The 22,851-nt window shown below is 33.4% G+C and overlaps 1 protein-coding gene across 1 annotated transcript; it reads left to right on the top strand.

The window, feature by feature from the left end:
* Positions 1 to 3,538, top strand: LOC106670670. Its single transcript, XM_014401193.1, has 2 exons — positions 1 to 484; positions 2,520 to 3,538. Exons 1-2 carry the CDS (start codon positions 301 to 303, stop codon positions 3,509 to 3,511), a joined length of 1,176 nt encoding a protein of 391 aa, XP_014256679.1. The 5' UTR covers positions 1 to 300; the 3' UTR covers positions 3,512 to 3,538.
* The last annotated feature ends 19,313 nt before the right edge of the window (positions 3,539 to 22,851 follow it).

Here is a 22,851-nt window from a genome sequence, read left to right as displayed (position 1 = left end):
TGAAAATCTGTTCAACCCTGAAATAAATACAGATTAAGAGTTTGAAATGACGTGAACAAGGTTTTTATCCGCTTGAATTCTCACCCTCAAAATTCCAGTTCTCCAATTTCCGCGCATGTTGGAAGTAGCTTCTCGCAATTTCTCCAAGCTCACGCATCACGATGAAGGCCGGATCCGCTGTAAATCGACTCCTATCAATTGTCACGCCACTCCAGCTCCAAAGTGAATGAACGATGTTAAAAACGGAAATTCGCAGACACATGGGCGAGAGTGAACAAGGCGCCGTGTGACGAAGCAGCGATGAAATCGGACGCCGGCAGCATGAAGCCAGGCAAGAAGGTGTCCAACACGGATCTGTGTTCGAACCTCATTCGAGAGGTCAGGGTTCGGCCTCCGCTCTGGAACGAGAAAGACGAGAACTGGAAAAACAGAGATCTCCTTTGCAAACTGTGGAACGAAGTCGGGACCGTCGTCGGCATTCCAGGTTCGAAAAGTTATTTTTAATGATATTTTAAAAAAATGGAACACATGTATTATAGAAATGAGAAAACAGCCTTCCCCATTCAATGCCTGATAAATTTTAAACTAACTAGATTGTTAATTAATTTTATTATTTTTTTGGAACATGGATTTTGTTGGCAATGTTTGAGACACAAATTCTTCCTATTTATGATAATACTACATGTAACAAGTTTTAGTCGTTACCAAACCAATGGATTGATCAAAAATATCGAAAAAAGACTTAGGTCGTTTAAAACTACTACTGCGTTTCATTACTGCAGAGATTTTTTCCTAGATTATACAGTAAGAAACGCGTCTTGAAGGAAATAGATCATTTCTCTCACAGGAAATAACTAGTAATGAAGTTTCCTCTAGCTCTTAAGCCCAAAATCCTACCAAAACTAACATAGAGGGTTCATTTACTATTCTCGTTGTCGGTGTTCATTATAATAATAACCTCATGTCGATTAACGTGTGTGGTATACCGAAAAAGGCTGATTTATCCAAATATCATTAAATGAGAAACCACACCTTTCCGGATTTTTTCCACCAAACGTTGAAATTATCCTCAACCATTTTCATCTCGGGGAATGGAAGTTCCCTTTTATTAGATTATAGTAGCAGTTAGCATATAAAATCATCTTTAAAATGCATGGCTATCAAACATATTTTAAACAAATTAAATATGTTTTATTTTATTCCATCCAAGGTAAAAATTCACTACACAATGCTGGTGTATGTTTTCAAGGATAAATGGGTCCTTCAGAAGTTAAATAACACCAATGACATAAAACAAAAAACATAAGTAACAAAAATGACGTCCAATTATCAAGTGCAGAATGATCTGACATTCTATAATATTCGGAATATTATTCCGAACTATAAATTTAAAAAAATTAACTAAAGAAAACATTGATAAGAAAAATAAACTAACTTAAGTGTTAATCCCAGAGTAGGTTTTATTATTTCTACATTGCAAAAAATCGAAAATTGAACTACTGTTCCGAATTCGCATAGCATAAATTGAAGTAACAGACATAACTAGAATAAAATTTTTATCAGTCCAGCTTTAAATTAAAGATGTTGAAATATAGCGTTAAATTTATTATAATTTTGCATACTTAAGAAAATTATTTATTGCATATTACATTATTACAAGGGGGTTTTGGTATAAAAAAAGACTAAACAAAATGATGATTCTTAAATTATATTTGAAGTGGGGGTTGCAATTTGCAACATCAGAATGATAGAGATGTTGAGAGATAAAAATAAGGAAATGAGAGAAAAGCGAGATAGTAGAGATGTATAGAAATAGGCTAAGGGACAGAGTGCAAAAGAGATAATAAAAAGATGTGGAAACAAACGAAGAAAAAGAGAGAGAGAGGAGAAAGAATGAGGTAGATGGTGAGTGATAAGAAGATATAAAAATAAGAAAATAAGAGAGAAAAGAAATAATAAAGATATATGGAGATATAATAAGAAAAGAGAGAGAGAGAGAAAGAGAGAGAGAAAGAGAGAGAGAGAGACAGAGAGAGAGACAGAGAGAGAGAGAGACAGACAGAGAGACAGACAGAGACAGAGACATAGACATAGACATAGACATAGACAGAGACAGAGACTGAGAGAGAGAGAGAGAGAGAGAGAGAGAGAGAGAGGGAGAGGGAGAGGGAGAGGGAGAGGCAGAGGCAGAGGCAGAGGCAGAGGCAGAGGCAGAGGCAGAGACAGAGACAGAGACAGAGACAGAGACAGAGACAGAGACAGAGACAGAGACAGAGACAGAGACAGAGAGAGAGAGAGAGAGAGAGAGAGAGTGAGAGAGAGAGAAGGGAAAGAGAATGAGAGAGAGAGAGAGAGAGAGGAGGTGAATGTGTTAGTGCGAATGTAAAACTTTAAATATTTCCTCAATTCGGTTTTGTTTATGTACAACACATATATAATTAAATAAAGAACTTCAAATTTAACAATATATTAAAGCTTATCGTAATTGATTAAGAAATATAAAACAGAACACATTTTAGGTCCGGTGGCTTGTACAAAATGGAGCAACCTGAGGGAGAGATATAATAGCGAAATCAGTAAACAAATTGCTGCCATAGACAGCAACTGCGATTTCAAGTCAAAGTGGGCGTTTTTCGAATCGATGAAGTTCCTTGATTCGTCCATGAACTCGAATAGAGAGCCCTCTTCAGGTATGAAATTCGCGAATACAGATAAAAACGGTTACGATCCCCGGATGAATAAGCGATTCTTCAATCCAAACGCAGCGAACCTGGGACAGCTCAATGGAATTGTAGACCTCTGTGAAATTTGTAAGCATAGTATGCAGCAGCATGGATATCAGAACATGAACGGAAACTGTAACGAGCAGGGAAAGATCCACAACATAGATATGAAACGGCAAAAGCAGCACGTGTGTAAAGAGATGCGAGATTTGGAAGAGGAAAACAATGATAACCAAGACATTAAGATCTACGTTCAGAAAAAGATTAATAAAAACGCGTCATCCAGTTCGTCGGTTTGCCGACATCCGGACCTTGTTGTCGCATTGAGCCAGCCTACCAAGAGCGAATGTTTCAACGACGAACAGGCAATTGGCACCGACTCGTTGGATAACTGCAATGACCTACCATGTTCTGATAGCCGTCCTATAAAAGTCTCACATGGAAAAACGGACAAGTCGCACAATAAACAAAATGTTCAAAAAGCGGTAAAGAAGAATGAAAAGACTGATAAGTTTGGTAAAAAGGATAAGCGTGATGCTGAATGCCAAAACAACATTGCAATTGAAGCAAGCGATAAAAATGTTGGTCCCGTTTTTAAAGATATAATGAATGAATGCGATCGTAAGGAAAACCCAAATTGCCAGTTCCTGTTGAGCCTCGTACCGTACCTTGATCAGCTAAATCACGTAGATTGTTTAGAGGTAAGATCGCAAATTCAATGTCTCATTAATGATGCGTTTAGGCGTCGACAACACGGGTGTTCACATATGCGGAGGATGCGAGAATAGAGAATAAAAAAAGTTTCACTCTTTCTACCTTATTTATTTTATTATATAATACTAGTATATCTAAAGAAATGCAGTAAAAGGGAATATTCGGTTCATACTTGAATATATTTTGAGATAAATAATCAACAAAACACCAGAGGATGAAAACGAAAGAATTAAAAAACAGTGTAGGTTTTCTAAATAATTTTAATGTACGTTGTATTAATTTTACAATTAATGCTTTTAAATAATTATTTTATAATTAATGCTTATAAATAAACTAGGGTGATTGTGTGATTTCCTCCAGTGATTGGCGGGGTGATGAACGCATACGTTAATAGTTGCATATCAACTTGGTCTGAATTTTCAGTGACGCCAAAAAATGCTGAATCGGTCGGCCATTTTGTCTGACAGACATTACCAAGGAAAATCAGACAGAGATGCCAAGTAAATCAAATTATAATCTAGGCAAAGAGAAAATTATGTAAATTAAATTGTTCAAGCATTAATTTTACAGTACAGTATGTTATCACTGTTATAGATGAACATTTTAGCAGTACCAAAAGAAACCTTATTATCCACATCACTACCTCCAGACAAAGGTGGCCACCATCAAGGCACTAAAGACGGTGAAATGTCGAAACGCTGGCAGACTAATACTGCTAGAATAGGCATACCAGGATTAGCGACCAAATTATAGTTTCATCATCCTGCAAACCAACAAACAGACCCAAATTTATTTGAACATTTTTTAAAACTACTATAACCAAGTAATTTTGTTGTTACGCAAATCACTCTAAATCGCTATTAGTTATAATGATAACTTGTCCTGCTATCCATAGAAAATCTTTTCTACCTGGGATACTGTTAGAAGAAAAACGCAGATATTGCACTGAAAAATTTTTCGTTATTACGACTGTTGTTGACTTTTTCTGTAAAAGTTAAATAACATAACAGTATCGATCATCGGCGATCATGTTAGCCAATCTTTGGTTCTTTGCATTGTTGGTTCATTGTATGGTACGATTCTATAACCATATGGCATATCCATTACTCACATTCACTCTCACGCAAACGAACATATTATTTTTAAGATTACTTTTAAGAAGATTCTTGGTGTTTTGAAATGTAAATGGCTGAAAAAAGAGAAGCTGTCTCGAATTCCTGTCAACTTGCATCATTTATCTGTAGCATGAGTGTATTGCAACGGTGAAATGAAGACATAATTGCTTGGAACGGCAAACATAACTACGATTTTATCGAGCATTGATGTTTTCTAGTTTTAATCCTTAACCTTTGCGCTATTCCACTAGCATTTATTTTTACAACTGTAAAGGAAACTCGCAGGCATAAGTTATAAGATTAATATACCCGAAATTATCCTGACGAGCTGGACGAAAATCATTATATATACATTCACTCATGAAAAACCTGTGGAATCATGTTTGCATGAAATTCCAATAAATGAAAATAAAAGAATAGTCAACCGCAACTGCCAAGGATGTGCCAAACTGCCAAGTAAATGATACAATAAGTCTTTTCAGAGGATCTTCGGAAGAGGTCAAAACAGAAAAAACTTCCTTACGGTTTTCGCCGAGCTTTCGACAGTTTTATACTGTCATCTTCAGGGCCTGTTTTATTATCATATAAACAAACAATTAAAACATGAAAAAATTTAGATGCTGAGCCGAAAAAAACATAATGTACTTCTGTGCCCAAAACACCATGTTGTTTAATTTCCTATTAAGGTTTTAAAGTAAGATATCCAATTATTGTTGTAATTATTGTTTTTTCATGTTTTAATTGTTTGTTTATATGATAATAAAACAGGCCCTGAAGATGACAGTATAAAACTGTCGAAAGCTCGGCGAAAACCGTAAGGAAGTTTTCTCTGTTTTGACGTCTTCCGAAGATCCTCTGAAAAGACTTCTTGTATCCAGCAGGTCGATAATCTAGTTCATCGTTAAATGATACAATGATCAGTAATCAATGCAGTCAACAAGGTCTAAATATTGCTTTGTGTTATTTTGGACATACCGAAGCGCTACTACACTTTATTGGCACAAACTGTAGCATTGAATATTTTACCCAGAGGGTACAATAAAATCGAAGATCTCGAAGCTCCCTTTCTTGAGAAACTATGGTGTAGCCACTAATTGGGTAACCATTACGTACATTTGAAAATATAATCGCTTTCATGATTTGCAATGATTCTTCTTCATCCATCGACAAACAATTTCTCGGGTTTTGAACAACGATTCAGCAGACTTCGATAGTTTGGCATAACAAATCATTAAGATTGAATCTTGGCCGTCTATTCCAGACACCAGATTTTCTATGAGTATTTGTCAAATTTATAGCCGCAATTGTGGCGGATAAACCGCTATTGGTAACAGACAAATCCTTGAACGAATTGAACGTCAAACAGCCAAAACGCTGCCGTTATTGCAATGTTTTACCTTTCACCTTCCATTGCACAGATTCGTTCAGCTGCCGTCATCACTCTTATTCCATTTTTTCACATGTAGAGTCTACCAAGACCGCGAAGCACGATTTTATCTTAGGAAATATTCATGTAATGTTATAATTGCCAATGGGCTGTTGGGTGCGTTGTTTAAAGGATAAGTTAATGTAAACGAAATAACGTTAGTTATCCACATACACAAAAGTTTCTAAAGTTGTATGCACAAGGACTTTTGTAAAGTCTAATATTTATTAATCCGTATATGTTTAGCAATCTGACCTATTCAACTATTTCACTTAATTATACTTTTTATCTAATGTCTTGGTTGGGTTGAAAAAATTAGTGTCACGAACGATATTCGAAGCCACGAGCTTCGTCTTATAGGCTCGTGACACTAATTTTTTCATCTCAACCAAGACTTTAGATAAAAAGTGCAATTAATTGATCTAATAATTATGTTAAAAAATCTTGCATCGTTTCACATACAAAACTAATACTTTGTGATCTATTTTCCTCAACAATTTTTTTCTATTAGGGATAAAAAGGCTTAAAGATAAGTAGGTCTGAGAAAAATAACAATTGGAGAATGTATCCGTAGAGCTTTCTCCTGCATGTCGCCCCTGAATCACGTTCTTGCAGAAAAAGAAGAGGCGGACGATTAAGTACCGAATTATTTAAAACTTTTGTTCAAAATAAAAATTTTAATTATTACAAAATTAATTTATTGTTTATAAATTTCATGAAACACCTTATTCGGGCTTATATTGATAAGTATCGTAATAGGTGAAGGTCCCGGGTTCGAATCCAGCGACCCTGCTTCCAACCGGACATACTTACAAATGGGCTTTTTTTTCAAAAACACCTCCATAACTACAAACATGTAACATGTAGGTTGAATGAAGGCCATAAAAATTATTATTGTAATATGAAATTTAAATTTTGATCACTTCAATTGTTTCTTGAGGAAAAAAATATTTCTTTGATTTTTAGCTATATTTCTTCTTGAAATATTTGTTTTTATTTTGTCAATTTTTCGTTTTATATTCATTTTATTTATAAACTAGTAGGTTATTTGTTGTTTGTTTTTTAAATTATGTTTTTAGATTGATTTGGATTTTATAATAAATATTTACATATTACAATTTATGGTTTATTTAAGAGAACGAATTAAGTAAGTTTACAATGTTCCTTGTAAATACGAGAAAAACTAGAAGATTCTTCATGGCATTTGACGTTTTCATTTTTCTAGATGCGAACCGCGGAATGCGGCTCGCCCACTCTTCAGGTATTTGACCCGTGCACCAAGGTTTGCCATCTGCATCGCGTATTCTTTTTGCTATTCATCTAGGAAGGAAACTCTTTCCGTTTGTAGACCAAGGCCAATCGTAAAACTGGAAAAATGTTAGAAATGCAAGATGAGTGCGCCTTGTCAACTGTAGACGCGTTTAGCCGATATTTCTAATAATTGTGTTTAAAAAAAAGAAAAAATCAAGGATTTAAAAGTCAGTTTGGAATTTCGCTTTTGAAAGAGGTGGGAAAGGGAATTTTTGATTTAAACATAGCTGATGGCTTTCACCGCATCCTCGCTCTTGTTTACACTTTGGAAACGAAAGTTATTTGTTATAAACGAATTCTCCCGTTTTGGGCCACTGGAAAAACACCTCGAAAGTATATTTGTGGAAAAGAAAAAACAAAAAATCTCGCGTTCATATTGTCTCGACAATTGACATTGTAATCAGAAATAATTCTAATATAATAATCTCCCATAGATAACGCAGACAATCTTCAGTAAATAAATCATTAACAATAACAATAATTAGAAAATCGTCAATAATATTAATAACGTAATAACTCGGAATATTTTTTATCTAGTAGCACAAAAAAGTTTCGTTAAAATTGGTTATCCACTTTCTTTGTAAAAGAGAATCAAATTATTCTATTACTTATTAGTTTCCTAATAATTATTTTAAGTGATCTCTCCTTTCTCTTCAAAATTGGCTCTTATTGCTTTAATACAGGGCATTTTATAAATTATACGAAAGTTAAATTTTATCTTAATCCATATATGAATGTAGTAGTCATAATTGGCCGTATTAATTATAATAATTAATTATACTTTAACTAAGTCTTTAGAAGAAAAGTATAATTAATTAAAATTGAACTTTTGTTTAATCAGTCAACTTGAGATGTTAGCCTGAAATTTATCCAACAACATTTTCTTCTCATAAAAAAACATAATATTCAACATTGTAGTATTGTAATTTTGTAATGTGTATGTAATTTTTTATTCTATTTTTGCAATTTGATTGAAATCCAATTTTTCTATTATTTTTTTAAGGCAGTTAACCACCAAGGTTATATCTGTGTTGAAACAACATGATTACTTATTTATCTTTGATTTCTTTCATTGCCAGCCGTTTTGTATGCTACAATATATTGATCTAAAAATTGCATATAATAATATTTTAATAACAATTGAAATTTAACAGTTCTCTCCAAAATTGAGTTATTATTTCCCATGATGTCTCTACAATCGTGGAAAAGACCACACACTCTTGACTGAACATCCACAGCCTACAAAAATTGTCAAAATGGTTAAAAATCTAGGGTGGGTCACGAGCCATTAGATGTGTCATTCATCAGCGCAGTTTTATCTAGTCTGCATTCAGGAATTGAAGATTTACAACCTCGTCTATTTTTTTTTTCAGCATAACCACACGTTGTGATTAATTTCTGTCTCAAACTCTTCATAAACTTTATTATATTAATTTCCTTATAAGATGAGCTTTTGCTCGTTCTCTTTGTCAGGTATTTAATAATGACCTGGATAATGATGACACTGTGTTTCGCTGTGCATGACTTCTGAGGACATAGAAAAATCCTACATTAGTGAGTGAAGAAAGAAATTATATTGTTTAAATCAAATGTCAATTTTTAAATGAAATTCATTTAAACGTTTTGCTTGTACACGCAATGCTTTCACCATAAAATATGAATATTTATTACAAATATAGTCATATTTCAGGTATTAAAATTTTAGAAATGATAAAAAGTGGAAATTCAGTTAATTCAATAACAATTTAGAAAATAATAAGGCATCCAACTCGAAAGAACAGATTTTGGATTGACTGATACACTTCCCAATATTTCTTTGTTGTGAGTGTTTTTGTAATTTTATTAGGAATTAATTTTAAACCATCACTTTAGCAAAAACCCTGACGAAAGTATCAGTCCTTGAAAATGTAATAAATTTATAGATGAAGATTTCTTTTGTTTTAAGACCTAATATTTGTAGGGTTTTTTAAAATAAAAGTCACAATGTAACGACATTTGACAAAATTAAATCAATATTTTTAAAAATATTTTTGTAGTGTTAAAAATAAAATAAGATATAAAATATACGCTGGTGGTCATACTAGTTAAACACATGGAAACAATAACAACCTTTTAGACAAGGACTGTATGTACAAAAAAAACCTAAATAGACTAGCCACCAATTGAATGATTAACAGCTTAAGAAATACAGTAGAGATACAACTACAATCCAGTAAAAAAATATGTACTGGAAAATGGCACAGAATCGCCGAATCGTCGTTAAATGGCGAATTTTATTTTTTTAAACACCTTGATGATAAATAATAATAAAAAAATTCATTTATAAAAACCAATAAGAAGAACAACAATAACTAAGAAGATATGTAGGTAATAATAAATTTATTAAGCATAGTCTTATTTAAGGTATTATGGTCTAAAAATAAATGCTAAAAAAAGACGAGAATTCTGTTTAATTTAAAGAAAATTTAGAAAATAAGGTATCCGATGGGAAAGCATAAAATATCCAAAAATGGACTGATACATTTTTAATGATTTTTCTGTTATCTATTTTAAACTCATCATTAAAGGAAAGCCCCTGGATAAACGTATCGTTGCTTCAAAATGTAATAAATGTATTAAACATATAAGTTTGTTTCAGGTTTTACGGCTTTAGAAAGGTATAAAAAGGCAGAAATTCAATTTAGTTCAATAAAAATTGAGAAAATAATATATTTCACTGAACATAAACAAAACATATTTTTGTGAGATGTTATGTTAATATTTACCTGATTTGTTGGCTTTCGTTTTTAATCAATTTTATGAGAAAATGTTAAATGGTGGGGAGACGAAAGATCAAAAATTGTCATAACTTTTCAATTAATTAAGGTTTTGGTTGAGATAAAAAAGTCAGTGTCACAAGCGGGATTCGAACCCACGACCTTCGGCTAAATACGCAGCTGCTCTACGTAATAAAAAAATATAAAAAAATTGTCATAACAACAAATTTCAACTTACATAAATTTATGTTTGTCTTCATACAATAAATGGCATCTTTGAAATAAATTGGAATTTGCGCGTTTCTTGAAAAATCGAAAAAGTGGAAGATTTCAACTGCCTTAGTCAAAGGCCGCATCGACGCTTTTCAGATCCAAAAAGGTGTTAAAAAGATTTTTTCAAAGATTCCATCGTAATTTGTCGAAGCCGACCTTTGGGAGTTGGATGTCCCAAGACGGGGCAATGTCGTAATCCGCGGATGGATAAATTCATAAAGGTGTTTCCTCCGATTAGCATAGAGATCTTTGTTGGGCAACTTGTTACTTTGAGGAGAAAGCGAGAGTGACACAATCCGGCGAGATTTTGTGATAGCGGCTGGGGAAAGCACGGCGCCAAGTTCAATGCTAACAGATTGAAAGGATGAGATATACAAGGCGAATATTAATAAATTCCAGCCATTCGATTCTTGATCTCACTATAGTTTTATTTATAATGGGGTGAAATGAAAAATGAAAGTAAGTGTAGGTCTTGAAGGCATTTAACGAACAAGGGACGCTTTCTTCATCATTTATCATCCTTCACAACGTTCCAGCCTGCAGGATCATACCCTTCATAAAACTTTCTTTAATTTAAAAACGGAAACTTGAAATGTTCATATGAAGATCCCATATCACGATTACTTGTTATTAACTATAAAGAAAAAAAGATAAAGATAACCATGAATTCCATGTGGGAACAACTCTCACTAAATTTTTATAAGGTAAAAAAATAAAAATAAAAATTCTTTAGGAATGTGTAGAGATTAGTGACCGTTAATCGATAGTTATTCAGATATCGTGAGATGCGGTCGATGAGTGAGTAGAAATACTTTGTTTGAATATAAAATATATTTTGCATTGTATAAATTCACTTATCCACATCCTAAATGTATTTGTTAAATGTAAACATTGTTTGTAAATCCCAGGCCCTGAAGATGATCTCAATAAAAGATCGAAACGTTGGCACGATAAAGAAAATGTTTTTCTGAAACCTACATCACACCCGACCGCATCTCACGATATCTGAATAACTATTCTTTAGGAAAACGCTTTTAATTTAGAAGGATAAATTCCATCATTCGACACCCAGTTTAAGCCATATTCTTAAATCTATCTATAAAATGTAACTCTAATCATAACAATCCAAACATTTAGCTCTACTGATAGTTTTACAGATAAATTAAGAATAATTAAGTCGCTGCTTAAATGAATATTCATCAATTTCTGTAAATAGAAAAAAGAACAAAACTAAATTGATTGTATTTTTAACAAATTAAATCTTTTAATTTCCATTTTTATTACAATCTGCAATTTTTGTTACAATATGTAATCTGATAATACATCGATATATTTACAACTATTTACATACTTACATCGAGGAAAGTAATAAAAATAATAATCAATATTATTCCTCCACATTAGTTCACTGCCTACTCCTCAGAAAGGAGGTCGCGGGACCATTTCCTCTTGAGACGCCTAGGTCTTGGGTGGACTGTTAGGGTATTGGGAGAGATATTGTGGAACTCCGTAAATTTCTGGGGAATTCATTTTTGAATAAATGCGATTTTAAGGTTGCTGTGGAGTGTAGTATTGGAGACATAATAATGAGCATTTATAATTGATCTGTGGATTTTAGACTGAAAGGATTGTAGACGTTGATGGTAGGAGGATCCCCAGAGTTCTGTACATTGTATGTCCAAATCGGTTTTAGTAGCGTTTTGTAGGCTAAAAATTTGTTTTCGTCGATACCCTAAATTTTCGTCCTGTAAGTTTGTTGACATATAATGCCGATTATTTTAAAACCATCAGGAAGCTGAATGTATTCTCTAATTTTATCCATCATGGCCACCAAAACGCTTTGGGATACCACCAGGAATTTGACGCAAGTCATACATCAGTGTTCCCAGATCACATATATATATACCGATGGATGCAAAAGTGAAACTGGAGAAGGAGCGGCCTATCTTGAAACAACGAGCAAACAATATGCCCAATTCCATCTCAGCGAGATAGCCTCCGTATACAAGGCAGAGCTACTGGCAATAAAAGAGGCATGGCTATATGCCAAGCGTAAATGATGCCCAGGATAGTAGCCATCTCAGAGTGCAGTGCTAAGCATTAACGCACCTAGCTCCAAAAGCCCAAAAATGATATTCACTATCAGATCACTGATGTTTGAGTTGCAAGAACACGGCGCATATGTACTAAAGGGCACGCCGGAGTACACGGAAACGAAAAGGTGGACCGATTAGCCAAGGAGGCGACTTCAACGGGTGAAAACAGAGATCACGTGATTACGACTTTAGACATAGTAGCCCAAATAAAACAAATGTCTTCTCTTCGTGTATCGAAGATTATGGCGCATCCCACAGGAGAAAGGAAAGTATTATGGAACCCTAGTCCCTCGTGTCCCTGTAAGAGCATGGTACCATCCATTCAAAGCGAAAACGAAATTCTACATCACATTGATCCGTCTGCGACTCAACCATCATCGACCGGCGTCACACCTACACCCCATAGGAGTAAAAGAGTCACCTCACTGTGGGCGGTGTCAGAGAGCAGCAATCGAAGATTCAAGCCATGTCTTCCTGGAATGCCCCCTGCTAGATCATGCACGTCAGGACATCTGGAAGAAGGTCGAGGAGGAAAAAATCCCCTTACCTACCAATCTACATGGGATCCTCAAAAACACGAAGATTTACAAATGTATATATAGATTTATAGTGTCCAATAAAATTGACATATTATAGTGTGCGAATGAGTGAAATATACTTAATCAAAACGTGTAATTGGCTAATGCAAAGTAATATAAAAATATATTATACGATAAATACAGCTCAAAACAAAAAGTTTGTTGAGTAGACCTTGTCGTTTCAGTGGTGTATGCTGATTCCATGTTGAGCATGAGTCTAGATGGAATCAAAAGTAACGAATTCAGTCGGATTTGGGGGTAGGAACTTAGTTGAAGAATATTGTGGGAGGAGATTTGCTACGGATTAAATGTGACATGGACACGCTTGCTTTCATTTATCTTCATTTTCCAGTCTCTACACCAATCTGCTATACATGTGATGTTCTAACCCAACCGCAGGATCGGAGTGAGAGGATAATACAGCTGTATAATCGGCAAAAAATGCATGTAGGGTGTGAGTATAAGCGCAGTATAAGCGATTTAGAGGGTTGTTTCGAGTTCACTACCCTGCTGCACTTCCGTTTTGATTAGGCTGAAAAACGTTTAAAAAACTACAATATCAAAATATAAGATTGTGACTTCGAAATTAAATATTCTAAATTACTAATACAATCTTTAATGGCTCTTAAGATAAATTGTTATTAACGAAAATAAAAACAAAATTATTTCAATTACAATCAAATTTTATGTTTGGTAAAATGGCAATCCTTGAAAGGTCGTCAGTAGAGTATCTGTACCCATCCTAGCATGTTTGTTTTTACTTCATATTCATAGCTATATAAGCTGAAGAGAGTTTATATCTACAAAAAAATATTTTTCGATTGTAAATTCCATCATTTGAAATACATGTTATAGTTTAGATAGCTAAGTTTAACATATAATTAATTTAAATGATTAAATTATGACTTCAAAATTTAATTTAAAGCATTTTTAACTAGATGTTACCCAAAATATATTTCATACGAGAGCGGTCCAGGATCGTTAAAGAATAGACAATCCAAATTTTTTATTTTTAAATTGATTCCTACGTGTAATTTGCACTTTTACTCCACAAATATTTTGACATGCTACGATTTGCTACAGATATCAAATCACGTAGCCACATCCGGAAAGATTTTTCTTAAGCAACACTCTAGCCCCAGGGGCAGCAATTAGACTTTCACTCGTGTTTTATTTCCATGTAAACACGGAAATTATCGTAATCCAACATGAATAATCTGAAAACACTTAAATAAAAAAGTCACAGAAAGTCTTTCTTCCTGAGGAACTGTTGCCCAACACTCGGGTTAAAATAGTTGCAAGAGTTCACCATTAACCCGGTTATGGTAGGCTAAGAAAGAAGCATAATAAGCTCGTGGGAATCGAAAAAGTTCATTCACACGTTTTGAACGATAGCGCCCTTACGTGCCGCACCAAAATGTTACGCTGAAATCGGCCGGTCACGATATTGCGGAAAGATGTCTTTTTACGCAATTGTGCGGGTCAAGGACTTCTTGAATTAATGTTACACACTAATATATTGACGAACCAAACTGATTTACGCCCCATTATGAAAATCATCATTGCGTATTTTCATGTGTCAACCTGATAGTGAATTACCAACATACGACACAACCATACAGGAGTTAATGTTCGTCAGCGATTTCACGTATAAACGTGAAGAAATATTCAACTGACATTGTTGCAGCCGTTTAACACCCCAGAAACCACTCTGACACACTCATTCCTATTACAAAACGATGCTTTCTAACTTGGAAAAACATTTTGACCGTGTTCCAAATAGAAACGTTTATATAAAATTGCTATAAACTCAAAAACTTTTTAAAAAAATATAATCCAAATCAGTTTCCTATGTTGAAATATTAATAAACCTATGCAGTAGAACCACAATTGTAACACTCACATCGAATTCCTTGAAGTTATTTATGCCTACACAATACATGCTAAAATGTATTCACATTTCAGACAATGTACTTCCCTTTGATTGTACATTTATCACCAATGAACTGTACTTATTACCATGAAAATCTATCTTTTTCGTTATGTTTATATAAGTAGCATTCATATAATCAGCAATTTGTAATAACCAAAAATGAATGAAAGTTCAAAATTTTTTCACAATGTAAATCATGTAATAAATGAATGGTCAAACTTGTACATTTTAGCTATCACTGCAATGTTTTAAGTAGAATGCTTTTAATATCTTGCTGTAACAGTTTTTTTAAATTAACCTGACCTAAAAAAGAGTTAAGTTTAAGCATTACACAAAATGAGGCTATCTGTCATAAAAATATCGGAAATGCCGAGACAAATCATTACTGATAGTTACTTTATATGGATATTTGTAAAGAATTAAGCCGAAAAAATATTCAAATGTACGAAAAACAATTTTATTCATCAACAACGAATTGACTCCCTTGGTCAATTTTTCTGTCTCTGTTTAAATGAAGGTACAAAACACAACTAAAGTCACTAGTTTTTATTAAAAAGGTACACAAGTTAAAAAGCAACAAAGCTGAGTTGTAATGTATGAATTAGTAAATACACGTTTCAAATTTTATTCGTTGGTCCTTTGTAATTTATAATAACGTATATTTAAACAATATTTCTTGATTGTGTGTATTTTTAATACTGTTTATCACCATGAAACCAACAACATACACACTGTGCATACAAATTACACATTTATTTCTGAGTGTACCTTCGTGTTGCAGACTTACAAGGGGAATCAACGGACGCGGGATCGCCATTTTTAATTAGTAGGTCGAAACATATTAAACACATATCCAAGCATTTTTGTTGTATGTTGATTTGCTGTTTTATGTACGATAAAAAATAATGCTTTTTATATAGATAGATTTTATTTATTTTTCCAAAATTTATAGACATATATAACACTAATTTTTCTATCTGCAGGGGAATAAAGCTTAGTTAGATCTCAAGGATTTCACAGAAATTTATGAATAATAGAATGTGGAAAATTATACTTAAAGAAACCACAAAGAAAATAATGAACAAAATTGACTTCAGGTGCACACAATACAGTACTTTCTTAGAGTGATTCCCAGTTTGTAACTAATTATAATAAATAATATAGGAATGTTGACAACCTTATACAAATCTAGTAACAACGACATAAGCCAAATTTAGAGTAACAAGTTGAATTAATGAATTAATTAATTGAATCAATGAATTAAATAAACTATTGTATATAAACATAACTGTTTAAATTTATAGCATTTGTTTAATTCTCTTATGTTTCCATAATGTATTCATAGAGTAAATTCCAATTTCACAGCATGTAGGATTACTTTTATCCATCAGCGTATTAAAGAACTTCACAAAGATTCGCATAACTTCATCTTTTATATAAGCCCAATCCCGTGCTATTTCCCCGGAGTAGGCAAAAATAATATGTAATTATATATTATTGGCTGGAATATGCTGGCAAGGGGAAATTTTATTACCGCCGATGTCCGGTGCTCCGCTTTAAAATTGGTAACACGACTGGATTGTATCCATATTCATCGTTATGAGAATTGTTAGAAAGATTGATAGCTCTTCTTTTGACTAATGTATTGATCTTATGACAATTAAAGTGTAAAACAATAAGAATGATATTAACAGAAATTTCTCCAACTTTTATTGTTTACTTTATATCGACTTTTTCATCTTTGAAGTAGATGTGTAATGTAGCCATATAGTTCTTTTTTTGTTTTTATTTGTCTTTCCACGATTTGATTTTTAAAAAATAAAAAGGATTACTTTATACATACCTAAATTGCTGTGCCCATAAATACAATTGCGAGCCTCGTCGAATGGAAGAAAACTACTTTGAAGGTCCAGTATTTATTTTCTTTGCGAATTTAATGTTTCTTTGATTATTTTTAACATTGCAGTCTGATGTTTTTAAGATCCTCAATTAGTGTTATCAAGTCAATATTGAAACAATTAGTGTTGTAAAATTTTAAAATAAATGTCAGCACTTAATTTAGAAATTATGAGATTATAATGCACATAGTCTTATGTCATAAATGTCTACAAAATTTTCTACTTTCAACACCTTATTTCAAGAAATCGAGTAATTAATAATAAAAATATAAACAAAACATTGGGCCGTTTTTAAATAAGATGTTTTTAAAGAAAATTTAGTAGAAACCAGTTGTTCCATTATTCAAAAAAGGGTTTCTCAAGCTCCAATGGTCATCGAATTTATGCTGGACGTCGACGACGATTGACCCAATCGAATTTTTGACTGGTCCCAAAGACGATCATCACCATCGTTAAAGGCAATGGTTCATTCTCGACCGGTTTTTAATATTTAAATACAAAATGCTCCCGCTGGAAAAATTTGTGAGCCGGACTCGCTCCCGATGAGATCTTTTCACCTTCACTCTCTCCGGTGAGACCTTGAGAAAGCCTTGGTCTTCACTTTCTTCGCGTCTTTCTCCGGTTCCATGGGCGTTGTGGGCAGAAAGGGAGGCACGTGGGTGAGCGTCGGTAGCACGTGTCAATCCAACATAAATCAATGAGGAAGAGTGAAAACAGGAAAAAAAATAAAAAAGTTTTACGAAAACCCTGATTTTCACGACAATCCAGCATCATCTAATAATATAATAACAGTAAAAATCATTGGTTTAGAGCTACAAAATCAATATTAAATTTACATGTTAAATTTTTTTACGAGGGTTCGCAACAGCAGAGGTCATCTACCTAGGAGTGCCAGATTTTTTGCCTATGCCCATTTGTAAGTATGTCGGGTCCGAATGCAGGATCGATGGATTCGAACCCGGGGCCTTTACCTTACAGTGATGAGCGCCGTGTGCACGCCTAAACGTGCGACCACCGACGTGCCTTGTTACATTTATACGTATTGTACTTTCATAAAATTTAAAGAATAAGCTACTACACACTAAAGTTAAATTTAAAAAATAATAATAATTAAGAAGCCGACAAGACAGAAGAAAATTAGGCGCCCAATGCGTTAGCTAAGCCTGATGAAGGACGGGAAAAAATCAGGACCCAAAAGTGCACTTAACAATAAAAATAAAAATTAAAGCATTAACTAGTTGAAAGTTCTCTTAAAACCCCCAAAAACATGAAAGAAATTAGAAAATATTTAAAGAAGAGGAAAAGAAAAACAAAGAGGGAAATACGCGTAGGAATTAACAGTAGATAACAATAATGTAAATGAACACAGAACCTGATGAGGGAATCAGAAGAAAATTAGGACTCAGAAATGCATTCGCAAATAAAAGTTAATATAGTAATTGGTTGAATGTTCTCTAAAAAAAAAAGTCTAAAAACCAAAAGGACATTAGAAAATAACCAAAGAAAGGGAAAGAGAAAAGAAAAAGGCTGTACATAATAGACTCAAGCAGAAGAAATAAACAAGATAAAATTATCAAAGCGTGATGAGGAGACCGGAAGAAAATTAGAACCCGAAATGGCACTACTTAATGAAAATTAGATTAAAAGCATAGACTGGTTGAGAATTCTTTTTAAAACGCAAAAAAACATGAAGGAAATTAGAATACAACCAAAAAATGAAAGGGAGGGAGAGAGAAAGTCTGTAAAAAAAAGAGATGTAAGTAGGGATCACTAAAAAGTAGATAAGAAAGCGTATCTCTCTCTCTCTCTCTCTCTCTCTCTCTCTCTCTCTCTCTCTCTCTATATATATATATATATATATATACATATACATATATACTTATCTATCTATTTATCTCTCTATCTATCTCTATCTCTTCTTCTTTTTCTCTGGTAGATAGAGAGAGAGCGTCTGTTACAAAAAGAGGAACACGGCACAACACAAGACGATCATCATCATGTAAGACAAAATGCAATAAATATCAATTAGGTCCTCTAAAACGTTACACATAAAGCCATGTGTACACATTTACACACACCACACACACTCTCCCCAACATATACACACACACACACACACACACACACACACACACACACACACACATAATAGAGGCACGTAACACAGAGCAGCGTAAGTGAGATAGAAAAAGAGAGAGATTGTAATAAAAATATACTAAATTCAATAAAACATTCTTCTTCTTACCGATTATTATTTGGAAGTCGTGAGATGCCTCTCAACACGACAGACAAGAATGACACATCTACACAGAAAATAAACACTTTGAGCCCTGAAGATGATCTTAATAAAGATCGAAACATTGGCACGATAAAGAATATGTTTTTATAAAACCTACGTCACACCAGACCGCATCTCACGATCTAAAAATAATCATCAAGTAACGGTCACTAAACACCACACACTTCTTCTTACCGTTTTTTATTTGCTTACACAAATAACTACACTTTCTTTAGTGGATATATTTACTTATACATTTTTACATACACACCTATTTTAACACACCTAAATTTTGATTAGAAAAGAAAAGAAAATAACACAAATCTTCTACTTTTCCTTCTTAATACTATGGGGGGGTTCTTTCTTTATACTGTGGGTATAATTTATTAATTAATTATAACGTATTAATTTCTTATACAATAAGCTATGTAATGCAAATATCTCAGTTAAATACACAAAGAATGATAAGATAAGGTAAATTTAAAAAAATAGCAAAGGTATGAAATTTTAACGAAGCCAAAACAATTTTACAAAAAGGTATTTTTCATTATCAGGTAATTTAGTATATTTTAATCATTGAAATCATATACAAAAAATCTATTTTTTTATTCTTATTATGTTTGTTATAGCAAAAGCTCCATGATGATTATTAGTTTTACCTTTCAAAGACCTGGCACCACATATTTAAAACATTCAATTTTTATATTTTTAATAATGTTAATCCATTTATGTTTAGTGATTATTTACTTAAGTGGATTGATCAAATTACTTATTTCAATTAATTATTCTTTGTATGTAAGGTCTTGGTTGAGATGAAAAAGTGTCACGAACGGGATCCAAAGGTTGTGGGTTCGAATCCCGCTCGTAATACTAACTTTTCATCTCAACCAAGACTTTATATAAAAAGAATAATTAATTGAAATTTTTGGTAATGTTTTGTAGAACGAAGCTCAAATCTTATAAGCTATATAACGCAAATATCATAGTTCAATCTAAAGGTAATGTATAATTTGCTGTTATTTCTTTAGTTTTCTCATAGGTTTTTTGATATCTAAACCTTGATTACCAGTACGTAAATAACATTTTGTAATGTGTTAATATGTTGTAATTATTCTATGTTATACAGCTGAACGCTTTGTATAAATATGTATGAATTATACTATCTACCTTCCAGATTAGCTGAATTAAAAGAAAACATGATAACATCTTTAACAACCCGGCTCGGTGCTTTATAATGTAGATATTTATTTTTTTATATAGAACATTGTTCAATGCACATTGAAAGTTGAAAGCTTGCGATGATAATTTTATAAATATCAGATGGCCTAGTATAACACGTTAAGTCAGCAATGCGTAGGGGCTTGTTATGCACAATCCGCAGGATATTATCTCCTCCATTAATTTTGCAGACTCATATTGTTTATCATTTTATTAAGGATTAATAGCAAAATCGTACAGCTGACTAAGAATAATAATAGTATGAAACTAAATACAGTGAAATTTGTTCGATGTCTGCATTGTGAAGTTTACTTTTTTTGCCTAAATTTAACAACCGTATGATTAGTATTTGTAGTTTCTAAGAATTTGTGCAAACTTTTATAATTAGTTTTTTGTTGAAAAGAAACTACAATGAATATATAAATTTAAGAGTCCAAATAGTCGGTAGAATCTTACTTCGAACCCGTGCTTGCGTTTCACTACTTTCTAAGCCCTACTGGACGGACACGACTTGATCTTCCTATACTTTCTACGACGATGGTGAACTGAAGGCCGGATGGTGATAAAACCTACCTGAGATGATTAACACGGATGAATCCAGTCTTTCATCTGGTCAGCCCCATTGTACCAAATGAAAAGATGTGTCCTTCGGCCGTCCGGAAATCTTCAAGGAAACGTATTGAGATGTCAGATTGCCCAGCCGGAGGGGTTGATTAAACTAACGAGTAGAGCTTTGTCCACCTACGAACATTGATTCCAAGGCTTTGAATCTTGTCTTTTTGCCACATCACTCGCTGTGGCTGAGTTCAAAAAACTCGGGCGATTCTGTACCATTGAAAACGTACTTGGATGTTTTGGAAATATGCTGAAGATTTTTCTATATATCGGAAAATAAAACGAAAAATCTATTTAAAGAATATTTTCTGCTATGTTGATGCAGCAATAGCATTGTCTGAACGGAAAAAACACACATTTTTATAAACATGTTATGTATATGTGCTTCAATGAATACTTTTAAAAGAAGGTATTTTTTTAATGGTTTTAACAAATAATTTTTAGGTGATGTTATTTGAATTACATATAAAATTACATTGCTTTATTGTTGAACTGTTATGCATGTAGCTTCATCATATTGCATCATCCTTTAGCGATAAAATTACTAAATTACAGGTTTCAACACCCCCCACACCATACAGAGAACTTTTACAATCTGTCTTTTTTATGAATATTTCCTCGTACTCGCAGATTATATATACAGTGGGTTCGGTGAACACAGTCAATACTTAATGAGGTTAATCTACTAATCAAATTGGACCAAAACGTTTTTATTGTCCAATGTCTGATTCTCCAATGCAGTCGAGACATTCGCATTTCAGGTTACTTCAACATTTTACAACTTTTTTCCCTCAAGCCCCTGGAATGTCATAAAAAGTTAATACGAAAGTAAATCCGACTAGACAATAGAAAGAGCATTGAAAGACCTGACAGAATTTGTCTATTTTAAATTATTTCTGGCTCGCAGTGATAGCATTCTCATAGGGATTAATCCGTTTTTTATGTTTCTTAATATGTCATTTATCTTCAGCTTTCAGGAATTTAAAAGGTCATGAAAGATTGAGAGTTCTGTTCTTTTCTGGTAGTGTAAACATTTGTCAAACAATAGAATAAATTTTAACACAAACGAAGAATACGCTTACATGAATTTTATGTATGAGTTCACTAATTTCGTGGTACGCTTGACCAATTAATAACATTCAATTAATTAAGGTTATTAAGTTGAGATAAAAAAGTCAGTGGCACTAGCGGGATTCGAACCCACGACCTTCGACTTGATACGCCGCTACTCTACCACTTGAGCTACCGTGACTTCGATTCCCTCGGGCACTAACTTCCCATCTCAACCCCACCTTATGAGTTTTCCCTCCTTTTTGCCATTTTTCAATCCGATTACACGACATTTGAAAAATGGCAAAAAGGAGGGAATACTCATAAGGTGGGGTTGAGATGGGAAGTTGATGTCCGAGTGGATCGAGGTCACGATAGCCCAAGTGGTAGATCAGCGGCGTATCTAGCCGAAGATCGTGGGTTCGAATCCCGCTCGTGCCATTAACTTTTTTTCATCTCAACTAAAAACCGTAATTAATTGTAATTTATGTATGAGTTTCCTGAAAAAATGTCAAATTCTAATAACGAAATCTTCTTTCTCAGTCTCTCTTTCTCTCTCTCTCTCTTTCTCTCTCTCTCTCTCTCTCTCTCTCTCTCTCTCTCTCTCTCTGGTGCTCATTCTTTATCTATCAATAGAATGGGATATTTTATTTCACTATTGTAAAAGTTTCTCAGCTATTTGTCTGACACCCATTTCTGTAGAATCGCATTGATGAACAAACTGACTAATCCCAAAAGGCAAATTTTAACTATAAAATGAGGATGTTTTCACTGCGAGCCAAAAGTAATTTCAGTTCTACAACCGAATCTCAGTCCATTGAAATTGAATTTACTGTAGGATTAACATTTTTGAGATACGAGCGATTA

The sequence above is a fragment of the Cimex lectularius genome, unplaced genomic scaffold, assembly GCF_000648675.2.
Source record: "Cimex lectularius strain Harlan isolate CLEC.00 unplaced genomic scaffold, Clec_2.1 scaffold58, whole genome shotgun sequence".
Lineage (NCBI taxonomy): Eukaryota > Metazoa > Arthropoda > Insecta > Hemiptera > Cimicidae > Cimex > Cimex lectularius.
The sequence above is the reverse complement of the archived record's forward strand: the minus strand, read 5'-3'. Positions and strand labels throughout refer to the sequence as shown.

Coding starts and splice junctions, on each gene's coding strand:
- LOC106670670 (XM_014401193.1), top strand. CDS start 301: ATGAAATCGGACGCCGGCAGCATGAAGCCAGGCAAGAAGGTGTCCAAC. Junction 485..2,519: donor GACCGTCGTCGGCATTCCAG/GTTCGAAAAGTT, acceptor AACACATTTTAG/GTCCGGTGGCTTGTACAAAA.